A 16,083-nucleotide genomic window follows, 5' to 3' on the forward strand; every position below is an offset into this window, starting at 1 on the left:
GCTGTGCATCGGGCGGGTAAACTCGTAACCCGCCCATGAAGTCAAAGCGAGACCACCTCAACGACGTTGCCATGGCACAGTTCTACGACAAAGCGACTGGGATCACTGCGCTCGTGGCGGAGATCCGACAGCATGGAGAAGAGAGGAACGAGGTAACCAAAGCGATGGTAGCCCACGGAGAGCCTTTCACGCACAATGGATGGACGTTTGTGGCACACAAGAGTCACATCACGCCTCTGCAAGCGTTGGACGAACTGGGCAACTCGATCGGCATGACGCCGCCAGAGATGGTGTTTGGGGGGAACCAGCTCCTTCTTCTGCATCAAGCGTCTGGGTTGGCCCTTTCGTTTTTGGCAGTTGAAGCGCTATCCTGCTGTCACTTTAAGTCGGGGAGCGACGCACAGCAGCTCAAGGTCTCTATGGCACGTGCCCAAGGCGCAGTGACGACGTAGGTGTGTGGACTGCCTCCTCTTTGACCTCACGAAGGTACACATAGCGACGACGTAAAGGAGCTCGAGATCTCGTACGACTGGACCTACACGAGTGACTACAAGGGCACGTTGGCGCGTGTGAACGCTCAGGGCATTGCAGACACTGCCCACGGCGCTGTGCGTGCGATCACGACAACAGATCGTATCGATTTCGAAAAGCTGAAAGTCCGCGAGGACATTCTATGGATGGAAGATGTTAGCTTGTACGAGGACGAGCTCCATGACCATGGCGTGTCGGTCTTTTCCGTTCGCATTGTACGTTTGTCTGTTTGCATTGTACGACTCATCCAGCGCTGGTCCACCTAGCGCGTTATGCCATCGGGGTTCTATGTCCTGGCGCGATACTGGATGCGCTTGGACAATGTCGTCGTTCGCCTCAACGAGACCCGCATCCACCATGTCTTTGGCACCGACTTCATGTTGCGAGAGTTCACAGCAAAGGAGGTCGCCTTCGACACCCTGTTTGCAGCTGGCCACCCAACCCACATGTCGAACTACACGAACATCGATACCTTCCAGCACCTCTTGCCGACGAAGTCATCGCAGTTTGAGAAGATCTTGCTCCAATAGCAGCGGCGAATGTGCCGCGCAGTCGCCGGCCACAGATTTGAGCAGTGATGGATCATCACTCTCGGGTTTCGATGATCCTTTTTAAAAAGTGAAATTTGATCTTGTGTCAAATTGAATAAAAATACCTACAATTTTGTAGGGATAATATTGCTTCAATTAGAGGTTATATTTAATTTCGAAGGACTGGTGCAATAATTCACAGTTTTTCTTCCGATTGACAGAAATGGCAAGGGCCTCCGCGGACGACGCCATCGCGACGCAGGTCGTGCTGTACATGCAGGAGCTGCTGCAGACCCCGCAGGTGACGGAAGTAGTGAGTAAATTTCACAACTTCTTGCGCAGCATTGGCGTGCCGCCGCCCTACCCGGACGCAGAACGACTCGCGATCTCGGTCGTGACTGTGATCGGGACGCTGATCTTCTACTACGTGTTCTTCGGCAACCGCCATCGCACGCGGCGGCACGACCTCCAGAAAAAACTCGAGGAAGCGGCCCAAAAGGTGCTAGAGCTCGAGGAAAAGCTTGCCGACATCGAGTTGACCGAGGACGAAGAAAATGGCCGCAAGACGAAGAAGGAGGTGCGCATCTGGATGGACGGCGCGTTCGACATGATGCACTACGGACACATGAACGCATTTCGCCAAGCGAAATCCGTGGGCACGTACCTCGTCGTCGGCGTCAACGACGACAAGAGCATCACGCAGTGCAAGGGGGCGCCACCCGTCATGTGCGACGAAGAGCGCATTGCGTCCGTCGCTGGGTGCAAGTTCGTTGACGCCGTCGAGCCGCACTGTCCATACATCATGAACGACGAGTACTTGCTGCGCATGATCGAGAAGCATCGCCTCGACTACATCGTTCACGGCGACGACCCATGCATTGTTGATGGCAAGGACGTGTACGAGAGCGCGCAAAAGATGGGCAAGTACCGGACGATTCCACGAACAGAAGGCGTGTCAACGTCGGACATCCTTGGACGGATGCTCATTTTGAACAAGGAGCACCATCGCCATGACACAGTCACCCAGCTCAGCTCGCAAGTTCGCAGCGCCAACTCGGCGCAGCTGCAGTCGCGGCCATCGCGCTTCCTCACCACGAACCGCATGCTGCGCCTCTTTTCCGTCGGCAACAAAGAACCTGGCCCGCACGCGCGCGTCGTGTATATTGATGGCGCATGGGACATGTTCCATCCGGGCCACATTGACATTTTGAAGCTTGCCAAGGGTCAGGGCGATTACTTGATCGTTGGCGTCCACAACGATGGCGTGGTCAACAAACACCGCGGCCTGAACTACCCCATCATGAACCTGCATGAGCGCGTGCTGAGTGTACTGGGCTGCCGCTACGTCGACGACGTCCTCATAGACGCGCCGTGGGAAATCACAAAGGAGATGATTGCGTCGTTGCGACTGTCGGTGGTCGTCCACGGCAGCCGCCGCGAGGGCCATGACAACCCGGCCGAGATGGAAGTGCACTACAAGGCGGCGCGCGAGGCCGGTATCTACATCGAAGTGCCTAGTCCGCGCACGCTCGACGTGAACGACATTGTCGCGCGAATCACGGAGAACCGCGACCGGTTCGAGAAGAAGTTTGTCAAGAAGATGGAGGCTGAAAAGGAGTACTACGACGATCGGTACTCCAAGAAGGACGACAAGGGGTCGAACGAGGACAAGAAGACCAAGTAGATGGACATGCTGGCGTCCGCTACCCAGGAGGATGTCACCACGCATTGTATAGAGCGTTAACAGAGACACAACTGTCTCCTAGGGGCACCAAAGGAGACAGTCCCGCTTCCCTCTCTGTGATAGCTGGCTCCAAGCCGGGAACTCCATACGCACGAGAACCCCTGCCGCTTGTCGTGGCCGCCGCGCACGCCTTGAATCAACTGCACCGAAAATGTCGAAAGAGGTTATCCGGAACATGCGTTCAAAATTCAAACCAATTTATTCTATGGGACACACCTGTCTTCATTTTTATATGAGCCAATGCAAATAAATACAATCCGGATAACATGTAATCTTGTCAATTCTACGACTGCTGTCGGCAACTTGGACGTTGGCGGCGCCGTCCTGCCGCCGTCCACCAAACAGCAATGCACCGTATCCCTTCCACGGAGGACAAGAAACGAGACAGATCTTTGTCGGTGTCTCTGTCTTCGTCCAGCTTTGTGAGTCCGCAACGCCGACAGCCCAAGAAGAAACCAATGCTGGACAGGCGAGAAACCCTCCTTGGCTTGTCAGCGACACCGACTGCCCACCCGTTGTTTCCGCCAAGTATCGATGCGACGGCAGAAGTACCAGCGATGGACAACGGGTATCCCGAGACGCCCGAGTACTTTCGACAGCAACGGAACAAACGCATTCCCACTGTGCCGCGAGTGTCACCACTTCACGCCAAGGCCATGCCTTCAACCACCGCACCGGCGCCGGCATTAAAGGTGGACCAACAATCTTTCTTGCAGACGCGCGTGCACTCGTTGACACAGGCACTAATCAAGTCAAACCAACACCACAAACGAACCCAGGAGCACTTAACGTGGGCCCTCGAGGAGCACGCGCTGGTGCAGCTGGAAAAGCAGCAGCTCCAAGCTCAGCTAAGCTACATGAAGTCATTGCACAACGGAGACCGAGCGCCGCCGACGTCGTCTTTGGGCAACTACGACGATGACAACAACGACGTCGACATGTTCCTTGAAGGCACTTCGCACACACCTACCATGTCCTTCACCACCGTCGCCCACCAACTGCGCCAGGATAACGACGCCCTCAAAGCCGTTTTTGCCTCCCATGTCGCCGAAATGCAGCATGCGATGGCCCAGATGTCCATGTCCCTGCAGCAACAAGTAGAGGCCTCTCAGTCACGGACGAGGCGTCTGTCCCACTACGACTCGGACATGGCGGCGCTACAAGCCAAGTGTGCAGAACTGATGGCGGAGCGCAGGCACCTTCACAACACAGTCCAGGAGCTTCGAGGTGTGTTGTCCATTTTTTATTTATCATGGGATTCCCGACCTCTGAACAGGCAACATTCGCGTGTTTTGTCGGCTGCGACCTCTCGGCACGACCATGAAGGCGACAAATGGAGCGCTCGCGTCTGCCATCCGCGTCGAATCGGAAACGCGCGTCGTTGTGGCCCAAGAGAGCGCGCCGTCCGTGGCAACTTTTGACGTCGATCGAGTGTTTGACCAGCATCACACGCAGCGTCTGTGATTCGCCTTCGATGCGCACCATGTTGAGGCAATTCTGATCGTAGACGATGTGTTCTTGGAAGTTGAGCCGCTCATTACGTCTGCCCTGGACGGGTACAACGTGTGTGTCCTCGCGTATGGACAGGTGCGTGGCGCGGTTTGCCTTTGCCCACGTCATCGCCGTTGTTAGACTGGATCAGGGAAAACGCACACGATGCTCGGAAATCTCAACAGCGACGTCAACAAGTACCGGCACGTCGCGCTGATCGAGTTGACGGGGTTGTTGGGGTTGTAGGGGGCTCTGCCCGCGCGTGTTTCGCCAAGTGTTTGACCAAGGCCAAGACAACCAGTCCGAGTGCGGCGCCTCGATCTGTTCCTGCGCCACAGTGTCACGACGTGAGTAGGGTAGAAATGCACCTGTCGGTGCTGCAAGTGTACAACGAAAAGGTGCTCGATCTCGTGCAGCCGTCGCCGGTGCCGCTCGACATTCGAGTCGACAAGAAGCTTGGCGTGACTGTGCCCAACCGCACATGGGTACGTCCTGATCGAATCCAGTTGGGATGACAAGCGGGCAACAGGTCGCAGTGTCGAAAGTGGAGGAGTGCATGCTCGTGATGGAAAAGGCATTGCGCCATCGCGCTGTCGCGGCCAACGACTTGAACGACGCGAGCTCTCGGTCGCATTGGTGCGTGCCGGACGTCGTGCATTGGCTCTCACGGCGTTCTGATGTAGCATCACATCGCTCAAGGTGCGGCGCACCAAGCCGTCGTCGACCCATGCGCGCCATGGCGACGTCGTCGTCGTCGAATCAAAGATCAACTTGGTCGACTTGGCCGGGTCGGAGCGCCTTGGGTCGTCCAACTCGGTGCGGTGCGCCATGAACTGGATGCATGCATTGACTTCGTGCGGGTCGTTTTGGACGATTCCTAGGAGGGTGAACGGCGTAGCGAGGCGCAGCACATCAATAAGTCGCTCCTAGCGCTGCGCCACGTGCTTCTGCAGTTGAAAAACAAGCAAGACTACGTGTCGTATCGCGATAGTAAGCTCACGCTGTTGCTCCAGGATGCCATCGGTACGAGAATTCATGCAAGGCGGTTCGTTGCTGGACTCCTGTCTTCGCGTAGGCGGCCATGCCAAGACACTGCTGTTCGTGTGCGTGAACCCGGCGGCATCCTGTGCCCATGAGACCAAGTGCTCCCTCGCGTTTGGCGAACGAGCAAATGCCGTCGAGTTGGGTCGTGCCAAGCAGCACGTCAACACCATCCACCGTGGAAACAGCAAGAACGTATGATCGTGCGACATGAACGGCGATGAAGAAGCGCGTCAACGCCACTGGAGCGCTTCTTTTTCGAGCGATCGGGTTGAGAATAATTGCGGCATGGGACTGTCGTTCGGTAAACAATGGAAGCGGTTCAGTCGGTTCAAGCGAAAGATAGAGTTTTCGGAATCGCTGTTGAACCAACGCGCTGCTGCATCAACGGTCCCCTCCATGCCGTCGGGACATTCTACGGAGGCAAACAATCGGCACTTGCATGGATTGGGACAGGAAGGCGCGACCAACGTCGTCGTGGCTTACGAGCCAGTAATCTGTGGAAATCCGAGCGGCACGTCGCCATCGGCGTATTTCATGCGGGCGTCGACGTGAGCCAGGACAGCATCCTTGAGGTGCATTGAGTTGGGCTGCCATTGCGGCTCGAGCGCATCGAGCATGCGGTGGATGTCGAGTTCGTACAAGAGTGGGTCGAAACTCAAGCGGTCGGACGCAAATTTGTAAAACGCGCGTTGCATCTGACCGAGACGAATGAGTTCGTGACTGAGTCGGTTGTTTTCGTTGGCGAGGCGGCTCGTGTCGATGATGAGGCGCTTTCCTTGCGCGACAAACGGGGCAAGAGACTGCAGCGCACTTTCTCGCTCGCTTTTGAGCTTGGGCGAGACGCGAATTCGGTGAAAGTACCCGACCAACTCGTCAATCTCGGCCTCTTCTGCCGCCAGCTCCTCGTACGTTGCATACTCCTTGTGGCATTCGTCAGTTAGCTGGTTCAATTCGGCTTCCAAAAGATCGATCTCTTCGTCCAAGTTGAGCTGCATGAGCTCCGTCGTCTTGGCCACGATCTCGTCGTACGCTATTTCTTTGTCCTGGTCGATGACTAGCTCCTGGGACACTTTGGCCGCTTTGGCCATGGTATCTGTCCACACTTGGGCCCGGAAAACAGGATGGCTGCACGACGTAGTCATGTGGGCGTCCAACTTCGCGCCGCCCTCTGCTTTCCACTGGGTCACACGGGCGTCGCGAACTTTTTTGAACACGTGGCGCTGTTTCCACGTGCGATACGTGCGCTGCAAGACGATCGCGTACTTGGATTGTCTGTTCAACATGTCATTCGCAAACTGCTTCATTCGTGTCTTGGCGATGCCGCTCGCCCGGTCTTCTTCATCCTGCCGCCGCTTCTTCTCGCGCATGCCTTCCACAACGCTTCGCCATTTCTTCCACTCCATCTTGCGATGCCATCCTCGCTGGACGCACCGCGCGGCCATGTCCATCTGCATCGCATACTCACGCACGGCTCTTCGCGTCAAGTACCCTCGGATCCACGCTTGGATGTGCGCCGCGCGTTGGTAGCGGTGCCGAATCCACGACGGCGACATCCATCCACGTGACCGCAGGGAAGCCCTGTAGAATTGCACCAACACATGCATTGCGCCTTCTTGAACAAGGCGCCAGTGACTCCAGGCCCCCGACGCTGGGTTGACCACCCCCTGGTAGTAAAGATATCGGATCGCGTAGTGCTTCGACCGTCGCTGGCGGCCAAGAAATGCCGCGTACGCTTTCACTTTGCCTTTCCACATGCGAAACGTGGCTTGGATCTTGGTCGCACTAACGTGCCGGTGGGCCATGTACGCTCGGAACCGCGCAAGACGCCGGCGTGACCTATCGACATGCGCATCAAATGGCACCAACGTTGAGATAAAAGTTGTACCGGATGTGTGCGAAGAAGTGCTGCAACACCCGCGCACTCATGTCGTTCATGTACAACTGATGGAGATGGTCGCTGCGTCGTGCGTTTGCCTTGACGCGACCGAGATATCCGTGCCAACATCGCTGCATGCTCGTGCCGACCGCGATGCCAGCATTTCGCTTCGTTTGCCATGGCTGGGCCAGGTTCAGATGGAAGATGCTGCGTGGGGCGAGCAAGCAGAGCACAACTGGCGACGCATAGCGCTGGTCGAGGATGTACGTTGTGGCTTTTTGCCGTCCCCGGCAACCGCGAAAAGCGGCTTGGATTGTGGTCGCGTTCGAAAACAAGTGACGCTTCAGCGCGATTTTCGCAAAATACGCTCGGAACGCCTTTTGAATGACGCTGGCGCTCAAGTTGCGAATGCGAGCGACGTCCGACAAGTACGCGCGTCGGGCAGACGCACGCCGGCGCCCGACAAATCCTCGGGCCACGCGATGCAGCGACAGGCTCGCCAACATGGTCTCGTTCTCACGGAGAACGTAGTCGAAGAGGGTTGTTTGTTCGGCTTGGAGCAACGCCCGTGCCGTGATGCGGCCGTGATGTCCTCGATACAGTCGTTGGAGCTGCAGTGCGCGGCGATTGCGCAGGACTGTGTATGCTCCTAACCGAGCATGCCACTGCAGCGTCACTTGTCGACCGCGGTAGTACCGATAGGCACGTTGGATGGCAGTCGTGGCACGGTTTTCGATGAATCGTTTGCGCACAGCGGCATCGAATGCGTCAGCTGCGCGCTTTGCTTCCACTTGACGCCGGATGTACACACGCAACATGTACACTCGGAGGTAACGGACAAGGACGCAGACGGCGGCGACTTGTCGGATAGCGAAATCGAGCGCTGCTTGACGTACTCGGGCTGCTTCGAGCGCCGCGGCTTGGATTGCTCTCACACGTCTTTGGATGCGACGAGCGCACTGCGCGCGAAAGTTGAGCCGCGTCCACAGCAATCGCCGTCGCAGTTCATGCTCTCGATAACGCTGCAAGCACATCCGCATCCAGGCGATCACTTTACATGCAGCTTGTTGGACAGCGCGGCGGCGGGCAAGGAAACCACCCATGTCGAATGGTTTCGACTCGAGGCCACTCGACCCCACTTGACATCGAGGGTGGGTCGCTGCCACAGCGACAAGACATGCCTTGGTGACATTGGGACACCCTTTTACTGTCAGAGTCGTCAATCGTGGGCAAGTGGCCTCGGGCTCCAGACATCGCACGCCGTCGTCAGACAAGGAAATATTGCCAGCAACATTCAGATGCTCCAAATTCCGGCACCACCGCGCCAAGTCGACGACAAAATCGTTGGTGAGTTGGTCGCAGTGCTCGACGTTGAGGTTCTTCAGTTGCGGCGTGACTCGAAGAACGCTTTGCAGGGACGCCGTGGTGAATTGCCGACTGCGAGATAGGTCCAGTGTGCGGATTTGACAGGCTGGTGCGGCGGTGAAGGTACTGACAAGGGCGCTGCAGACGTCGTCCGTGACGAGGGAACCGAGATGTAGTTCCTTAAATTGGCGTGCCGTCGACGCCGCGGCTCGAAGTGCAGTCGCCACGTGGTCCGGCTCGCATGCGCTTTTGGAAAGATTGAGGGAACTTGCGGTAGAGTCCACAATGAGAGCCCGCAAACTGGCGGGAGGCAGTTTGGGGGCGGCAAATATGTTGCTATTTTCACCAGACCCCGCTTGACCGAGTCGCACGAGCATTCCCATGACGCCGACGACTGCGAGGCGACGGCACCGAACTGCAAGCTCCTCGTGCGCGGTGCTGTCGACGTGGTGAACGCCGTGGAGTGTTAAGGTCGTCAAGTGGGGGCAATGCGATGCTATGGCGACGATGCCGATCGAGGTGACGAGGACACAGCCTGTGAGGTCCACCGACCGGAGCTGGGTGCAACGGGTAGTCGTTGGGTGGAGCTCAAAGTCGGCATCGTGAGGGTGGACGACAGGAACGTATTGGACGAGGTGCACGATGCCACTGTCCGACACATCGCAGCATCCGTGGAGAGTGAGGACCTCGAGGTTGGGGCAGTGTCGGCCCAGCGCGACGAGGCCGTCGTCGGAAATGCCGTGGGTATTGGTGACGTTGAGATGGGTGAGGCGCCGGCCGCACCCTCTGGCGATGGTCGGCAGCGCGGAAAAGTGCAGCGACTTTGTGTGGCTCAGGTCAACATGGGTCAGTAAGGATGGAGTCAGCCGTTGCTGGGCCAAGACGGCGTACAACGTGAGCCCTTCGAGTCCTGGAATGTGGGAGATGGACAACGTCTCGAGTTTGGGGCAGTGTGTCAGGATCACGAGTAGACCCGAGTCGGTAATTTTGACACAGCCGGACACGTCTAGCTGAAGTAGCGGCAGGAAGCTATGGTGCGGTCGGTCCGCGAGCGAGAACATGCCTTGGCTGGTCACCTGGGTACAGTTGGCCAAGTGCAGCGACTGCAAGCGAGGAATGGACTGAACAACAAAGGCAAACACAGAGTCGTGCACCCACGGATTGTTGGACAAATCCAGGTCAGCGAGGGATGGAGAGGACGCGAAGGCAAAGAGGCCGTGGCCATGGAGCTGCGGACAGGACCGGCAATGCAGAGTTCGAAGGGACGGCAGTTTGCCGAGGAATTTCAGCCCCGCATCCGTCAGCTCTGAGCATTCGTTGACGTGTATGTGCAGTAAATGTTGGCTTGGATTGGAGCATGCCAGTTGTAACGAGCTCAAGAACGACAGGTCTGCGTCGTGCACCCGCCAACCAGACAACATGACAGTGCTGTTCAACGTCGTGCAGAATTCGTTTGTGTAGAAGAGTTCGACAGGTATGGTGCACACTTCTGGAGAGTGTTGTGAGGAGACAGCAGTTGTGATGGGGGTAATCGGTGCCTGGAGAAAGTCGAGCACAACGTCGCTGACATTGCTTGTGTTGAGGGGATTGTTGTTACTTGATTGGTGGGGTACCTTAGGCTCCATGGATGGTAGGCGGGACATTTGCGGCTTTGTTTTGCGACGAAACATCCTTGTAAATGAGTTTGAACGGTGCTGTGACGTGGGGGTGGTCGAACGTTGCTCCACGAGGTCTGGAATCCGGTTCATTGTCGCGGGAAGAGGTATGAGATACCCACGCGTCTGTAGGAGTGTTGACGACTCATTGAGCACACGGAAGCTTCGCTTGCGTCGCGGTGGTGAGTGATGCGATGCATCTGTCTGCGTAGATTGGTATGGACTACGGCACGATGGATCCATCGAGAGTCGACATATGCGGCACGATGCGGCGCGGCTTTTCACGGAATTCAAACATACCTAAGAGGTTCCCCGTGGCAATTTATACCAATGATATTGATTTATACAGTTTTGGATAGTACTACTAAGGAGCACTTTATTCTTGAGTGTAGACAGTCCAGTATCTAAATTGACAACGAAGAGAACCGAAGATATTTTAGTGGAGTGCCGCACGGTAGTACACAACTCCTACGCAACTTCCAATGTGCGCATTGAAAGTCGCGTGGAAAGGGTCAATCGATCGTCTCATGTTTCTGAAAAATTTAGTGGTCCGTCCACCAATGTTACGAACATTGCTTCGATCTCGTCGATTAAATCACCAACCGTAAGCTCTATAGAACTTACTACTAGTATTACTTAGATATTGGCTTGACTTTTCTAATATTTTGGTAAATTCGTGGCTGAAATATTTAATTTTTCCTGGATACACTTGCAATCAAGCACCGACGTGATGACGCACATTGCGGTCGTGTTCGCCGACACCGAGTCCGTTGCTTCTTCCTGGCAATGGAGAAGATCTCATGCACCTGTAGGTATGACGTGGAAGTCGACGTCAATGACACTGCGGCGGTCTTGTCGTTTCAATTGTATTCGCTGCTTGGTGTGTACGTGGAGTCGCAGGTTCTCGTGACGTCGACGGGCCGCAAGGTCGCGATGGATGACACGATCGCATCGATTTCGAAACCCATCCCATGGTTGCTTCTTGTCGACTCCGCAGCTCCCTCTTCGTCGTTCAGTCCCGCCACGGATTCGGATTGGAGAGACTCGTGCACTCGACTTGTCGCTCCTTCCATCCCCCTCGTCCAGGCGGCGTTCGACTTCAACGGATCGCCAATATGCCAATCATGCGCAACGACTTGCGCGCTCGCTTGTACATTCCATCTCCATCGCATCTCGTCAAACTCAACGTCACTTGTAGCGGGATCCCTTGTCCCTGCAGTTTCGAACTCGGCCGAAACGAGAGATCGCCTTCGGCAATCGTTTATCTGCGACCTCGACGTCGTCGTCGGCGCTGCGGACGTTCCGCCCCCGATGGGATTTACCAAGCTCAACGCAGACTTGAACCACACAGCGTCGGGACCGTTTGTTTTTCTATGCTACAAGCGAGGTCTCGCTCCATCCGTTTCTAGCTCTTCTCAACTTATATCTTGGACAGGCGGAAGCCGTCTGCCGATCTCGCATGTAAAGCTCATCCACGGCGAAGCACCTCCACTCGTTGAAGGCTACACTGTGCTTCCAGTCAACTTGAACCACGGGACTAAGAGCAATACCGGCATTTACTTGTGCTTTCAACGGCTTGCGGGGGAAGACTGGCGGCAGCTGTCCGGGCTGGCATTGCAGGAGCTGGACGTATCTTCTTCACGAGTTGGCGGGAATGGCTTTGTCCGGTCGCAAGTGGATGTGAATGAAGGCAACGTCGGGGCGACGCCGCTCTTCCTGCGCTACAAGGTGAATCCTGTTGCTGGATTTATCTGCGGGTACAGCTACTCCAGTGCAAAAACGACAAACTGAGCGTTGCTAGGTCACATGGCGAGTGCTTGTTTGAGCCGCGAATTGCTGGCACGTCGTCGTCGAGGTCGTGGCCGCAATTGTCGGCCCACCAGGTCCATGCTGCGCAAGTGATGGATGGTTTGGTGCGCGACAAGTGGAATACCGAAGCTGCGCGACATTTTGAGCAACAAGAAGCCCAGCTCAAGCAAATGCTCGCAGGACAGTTGCAAAACATGCTCAAGTACGAGCGACAGGATTACCAGGCAAGCGCGTTGGCTACGATTCCGTTGGCTTTGCTCCACGACCGTGCGCGGGCCAATCCGACGCCCCAGCCGACCTTTGAGGCAAGCCACAACGCATGCATGTCCTTGGAATCCATTGACATGACGCTGTGCGTGTCAGGACGAAGTGCTGCGGCAGCTGATTCGATGGTTTAAGCACGAGTTCTTCTCGTGGATGAATTCTCCGGCGTGCCAAGTGTGCGGCGCCGGCACGCAAAACGTTCGCCAAGATGGCCCGGTGACCCCCGAAGAGGTTGTGATCCACCATGGCGACGGAAGGATCACGCTTGGTGTGGTAGATTGCAGGGGGGGCTGGCCGTGTCGAAGTCTACCAGTGCACGTCTTGCCGCGCGTTGACGCGATTTCCTCGGTGTGTGCAGCGCTGATGTCGTCGTTTCTTGGACCTTTTCAAACTCTCGTGACGCTCACGAAAGACGTGTCTAGATACAACGACCCGACCAAGCTGCTGCAAACGCGAACGGGACGGTGCGGCGAGTGGGCCAACTGCTTTACTCTGTGCTGTCGGGCATTGGGATATGAAGCGCGCTACGTTCATGACTTTACGGACCACGTGTGGACAGAAGTGTACAGCTCGCACCATGGGGTACGGCATGGGACCGAGTGAAGGGCGCGCCCTGTCGAAAGCTTGGCGTAGAGATGGCTCCATTGCGACCCGTGCGAGGACCAGCTCGACTGCCCGCTCACGTACGAAGTCGGGTGGGGCAAGAAGCTCAACTACATCTTTGCCACGTCGGTGGATGAAATCGTGGACGTTGCGCGGTGCGGCAATCCCATGCTGTACACATTGAATGAACGACGTTGCCCAGGCGATACACGCGGGATTTTGAAGCGTTGCTGGACCGACGGACAAAGGCAAGAGAGCCACAACTCGCCCGCATCTTGAAGGAACTGAACGCGACCAAAACCCACACACCAGCGAAAAAACAGGTACCTCATGGCGTCTTGAGAGCACGATTCAAGCAATTTAGATCTTGGCAGCACGTGCTGCAGCGGAGGAACGCGAGCTGGCCGCCACGAAGCAAGTCAAGGCCCACGAAACAGTCGGACGTGTGTCGGGGTCCAAGGAGTGGCGAGATGCCCGCAATGAATCGGGCTATGCGAGTGCTGCTGACGCGGCCGTGGCCACCACTACCATGGCTGGTATTGCGCCGTCGTCAACCTCTGCCATGGATGTGAACCAACTCTTGCGCAGGTAATGTCCAACGGATGGCCCATCGCTCATGTCTGGTAGTCTCTTGCAAAGCATGCTTCAAGGCGGGTGCACCCATGGGACGACCTGTGTCAACCCATTCTGTTTGCATGTGCACACGCGCAAGCCAGGTAATCCGAATGGAGTTGATCCTGTTCATGACCGTCCAACTAGGATTTGACTTGACGACCCACTCGGCCGCATCCATTCAAGCGATTGCCGCCTTGCAACAGGCGTCGGAGGAAGGCCTGCAGTCGCTAGCGTGTCCGGAATACGGTGCGAACACACGTCGCTGGACGCCATTCCAGCGTTAACAGAGCCTTCCATCGCAACAGGAATGTTTCAGTCCGCGCTCTTGTCGACCGCATTGATGTTTTACTGGCCACTCCAGGACCACATTTCGCCGATCGTTGTGGATGCATCTGGCCAAGGCCGCCATGGCGTCAATGGCAATTGCCCGGTTCAAAAGCCAGTTGCTGTCAAGTTTAGGCCGTCCAACACTGGTCTTCAGCTCTTGCCATTGCGATCCTTGTCCTGCAACGTCGATGCCAAGGTAGACGGTGCGTGGACGCTGCAGTGGTTGGTTCGATGGCTCGCCGTGTCAAACGGGTCGCCGCTTCCGTCGACGCCGTTTTTGACGCTTCGATCCTCGACCGGCCACATGCACCACTTGTCGTTCACATCCCACCTTTGGTACGCGTTTGACTCGATTGTTGCCATGTCAATTTGGATGGTAGCTTGGAATGGACGCGGCACGGAAACGCCGTCGTCACTTCGCGCGATTCCTTGGCCATCGACACGACGTACCACGTGGCGTTGGTGGCACCTGCATCCGGGCCGGTGACGTGCTTTGTCAACGGCCAAGAGATCTTTCAATCGCCATCGGGCGTGTCCGACATCGTCGGCGTCGAATTTGCCCTGACGTCGCCAGCGATGCCACATCAAGTACCGTTGTTGAGCCACGTTGCGCTCATCGCCCGAGACTTGACTGCCGAAGAGTTGCAGCCCTTGGTTCGAGCAGCCGTGCCGTCCCCCCAGCTTGTAGCTCACGGCGCGGATCCTGTCGACCCTTCAGTGATTTGTCGGGAATCGGAGGCACTCGAGGACTCTGGCTACCGCGTGTCGGCAATTCATCGTACGATATTGCCGCATGCGAACCACGTGAAGCTGACCCTTCCTTAGTGTGGAGCGGCGACTACTTCGACGGTGTACAGTTGACATACCAAACGAAACATGCGCAAACAACGCCCGGGCGTGCGTGGACCACGGGAGGTGCTGCGACTGCCACCATGCAAACGTTGCAGTTGCTCGAAGGGGAGTTTATCTCCGAGGTGCGAGGTCGTCGCGGAGCATGGATGGATCAACTCAGCGTGACCACCAACTTTGGCCGGTCGTTGACGGCGGGCGGCAATGGAGGTGGGCCATTTGTTGTGCCGATTCCACCTGGTCATATGGCGCGCGCGTTCTCGTTCGAGTTGGGAGACCACATCAACCAGCCTGTGGTTTTCTCGTGCCCAGCGCCGCGAGGTTCGTGCTGTTACCAAAATTGGAACGCATCACGGACGTAAATGTAGGTCCCGTGTACGTGGCGTTGAAGGCGGCAATAGCGTCGGCAGGCAAAGATGCGACCAAACTCGCGGCCCAAGGAGGTGCGGCACACTTCTCCATGTGATGTTCCTATTTCCAGCATGTTGGGGTAGTGGCACGATACTTGACCAACCTTGCCGACAAGCCACACAATGTTGCGTTCCACAAAATCAAAGCGTCCAACGCGTTCTTCGTCAAGAATGTCGCGCCGTTGGGAGTGCAACTGGATGCAGTCTTTGATGCATGTGGGTTCGATCGTATCCAAGGCGATGGGGGCGATGTCTTCTTCGTGTACCGGAAGGACACCGCGCCGGCGCACGCCGTCCGCCGCGCCCTGCATGACATTGCAACGTTTCTTGCATTGACCAAGTAGAATTGTGAGATCAAGGGGAATGGACCAATCATGCTTGCGTATTTGGAATGTAGCCAATGAAATCACGTTACAGCATTCAAAAATGAAAGGAATCCCGCATGGTGAGAGTGCGTGATGAATCGCCGCCGCCGCTTGACGCGTGGGCTGCATGTTCTTACAGGAGTTATCGAGGACATGCTGAGAAAACACATCCCCGATGGAGAGGAGATCACAAATGGCGCCGTCGATGTTGTTTGCGCATGTACTGATGGTACACCCTCTCCTACGCCTCAGGGTCTGCGCGGCCGTTGGTCTCATGCCACTTCACATGTGTAGAGTTCATCCGTACGCTGTTGACAAGCACGAACAGCATTGCTCGGGGCCAAGCCAAACACGATCTGGTGCGCATGACGCCGGCGAATGTGCTTCAGGCGCTCGAGGCATATCCGGACCTGCACACAAAGATGCCACGCCTTGAAGAAACTCAGGTATGCATTCAACCCTTGCGCATGCAACTCATTCTCTCGCGCAATGCGATCGCGTATCAAAGAAAGTCGGAGCGTCGAGGAAGCGAAGGTCCCGCGCCATGTTGACCAACGCGGCAGACGACGAAGCACTCAAAGCGGAACAAGCGGCGTTGTTCAAGC

At 56.4% G+C, this 16,083-nt stretch overlaps 7 protein-coding genes across 7 annotated transcripts; 6 read left to right on the forward strand and 1 right to left on the reverse strand.

The window, feature by feature from the left end:
- H310_02361 (hypothetical protein) lies at positions 1 to 1,216 on the forward strand. The gene is made up of 3 exons (XM_008865845.1): positions 1 to 448; positions 497 to 746; positions 798 to 1,216. Exons 1-3 carry the CDS (start codon positions 36 to 38, stop codon positions 1,059 to 1,061), a joined length of 927 nt encoding a protein of 308 aa, XP_008864067.1. The 5' UTR covers positions 1 to 35; the 3' UTR covers positions 1,062 to 1,216.
- A 59-nt stretch (positions 1,217 to 1,275) lies between these two features.
- On the forward strand, positions 1,276 to 2,858 carry H310_02362 (hypothetical protein). The gene has a single exon (XM_008865846.1). It carries the CDS (start codon positions 1,285 to 1,287, stop codon positions 2,743 to 2,745), a length of 1,461 nt encoding a protein of 486 aa, XP_008864068.1. The 5' UTR covers positions 1,276 to 1,284; the 3' UTR covers positions 2,746 to 2,858.
- Positions 2,859 to 3,152: 294 nt separating this feature from the next.
- On the forward strand, positions 3,153 to 5,538 carry H310_02363 (hypothetical protein; the record flags this gene model as incomplete). The annotated part of the gene is made up of 10 exons (XM_008865847.1): positions 3,153 to 4,032; positions 4,082 to 4,261; positions 4,313 to 4,392; positions 4,438 to 4,493; positions 4,543 to 4,602; positions 4,652 to 4,781; positions 4,826 to 4,932; positions 4,980 to 5,112; positions 5,178 to 5,319; positions 5,372 to 5,538. 10 exons carry the CDS (start codon positions 3,153 to 3,155, stop codon positions 5,536 to 5,538), a joined length of 1,935 nt encoding a protein of 644 aa, XP_008864069.1.
- Positions 5,539 to 5,819: 281 nt separating this feature from the next.
- On the reverse strand, positions 5,820 to 7,142 carry H310_02364 (hypothetical protein; the record flags this gene model as incomplete). The annotated part of the gene is made up of 1 exon (XM_008865848.1): positions 5,820 to 7,142. The coding sequence occupies one exon, from the start codon at positions 7,140 to 7,142 to the stop codon at positions 5,820 to 5,822; it is 1,323 nt and encodes a 440-aa protein (XP_008864070.1).
- A 733-nt stretch (positions 7,143 to 7,875) lies between these two features.
- On the forward strand, positions 7,876 to 8,664 carry H310_02365 (hypothetical protein; the record flags this gene model as incomplete). The annotated part of the gene is made up of 1 exon (XM_008865849.1): positions 7,876 to 8,664. One exon carries the CDS (start codon positions 7,876 to 7,878, stop codon positions 8,662 to 8,664), a length of 789 nt encoding a protein of 262 aa, XP_008864071.1.
- A 2,302-nt stretch (positions 8,665 to 10,966) lies between these two features.
- Positions 10,967 to 13,504, forward strand: H310_02366 (hypothetical protein; the record flags this gene model as incomplete). Its single annotated transcript, XM_008865850.1, has 11 exons — positions 10,967 to 11,001; positions 11,049 to 11,386; positions 11,435 to 11,623; positions 11,672 to 11,993; positions 12,038 to 12,312; positions 12,416 to 12,540; positions 12,587 to 12,657; positions 12,732 to 12,891; positions 12,943 to 13,067; positions 13,115 to 13,235; positions 13,277 to 13,504. The coding sequence occupies 11 exons, from the start codon at positions 10,967 to 10,969 to the stop codon at positions 13,502 to 13,504; spliced, it is 1,989 nt and encodes a 662-aa protein (XP_008864072.1).
- Positions 13,505 to 13,804: 300 nt separating this feature from the next.
- On the forward strand, positions 13,805 to 15,532 carry H310_02367 (hypothetical protein). Its single transcript, XM_008865851.1, has 5 exons — positions 13,805 to 14,190; positions 14,235 to 14,632; positions 14,680 to 15,024; positions 15,072 to 15,146; positions 15,198 to 15,532. Exons 1-5 carry the CDS (start codon positions 13,835 to 13,837, stop codon positions 15,455 to 15,457), a joined length of 1,434 nt encoding a protein of 477 aa, XP_008864073.1. The 5' UTR covers positions 13,805 to 13,834; the 3' UTR covers positions 15,458 to 15,532.
- Positions 15,533 to 16,083: the final 551 nt, after the last annotated feature.

This window comes from Aphanomyces invadans, assembly GCF_000520115.1.
Source record: "Aphanomyces invadans strain NJM9701 unplaced genomic scaffold supercont1.3, whole genome shotgun sequence".
NCBI lineage: Eukaryota > Oomycota > Saprolegniomycetes > Saprolegniales > Verrucalvaceae > Aphanomyces > Aphanomyces invadans.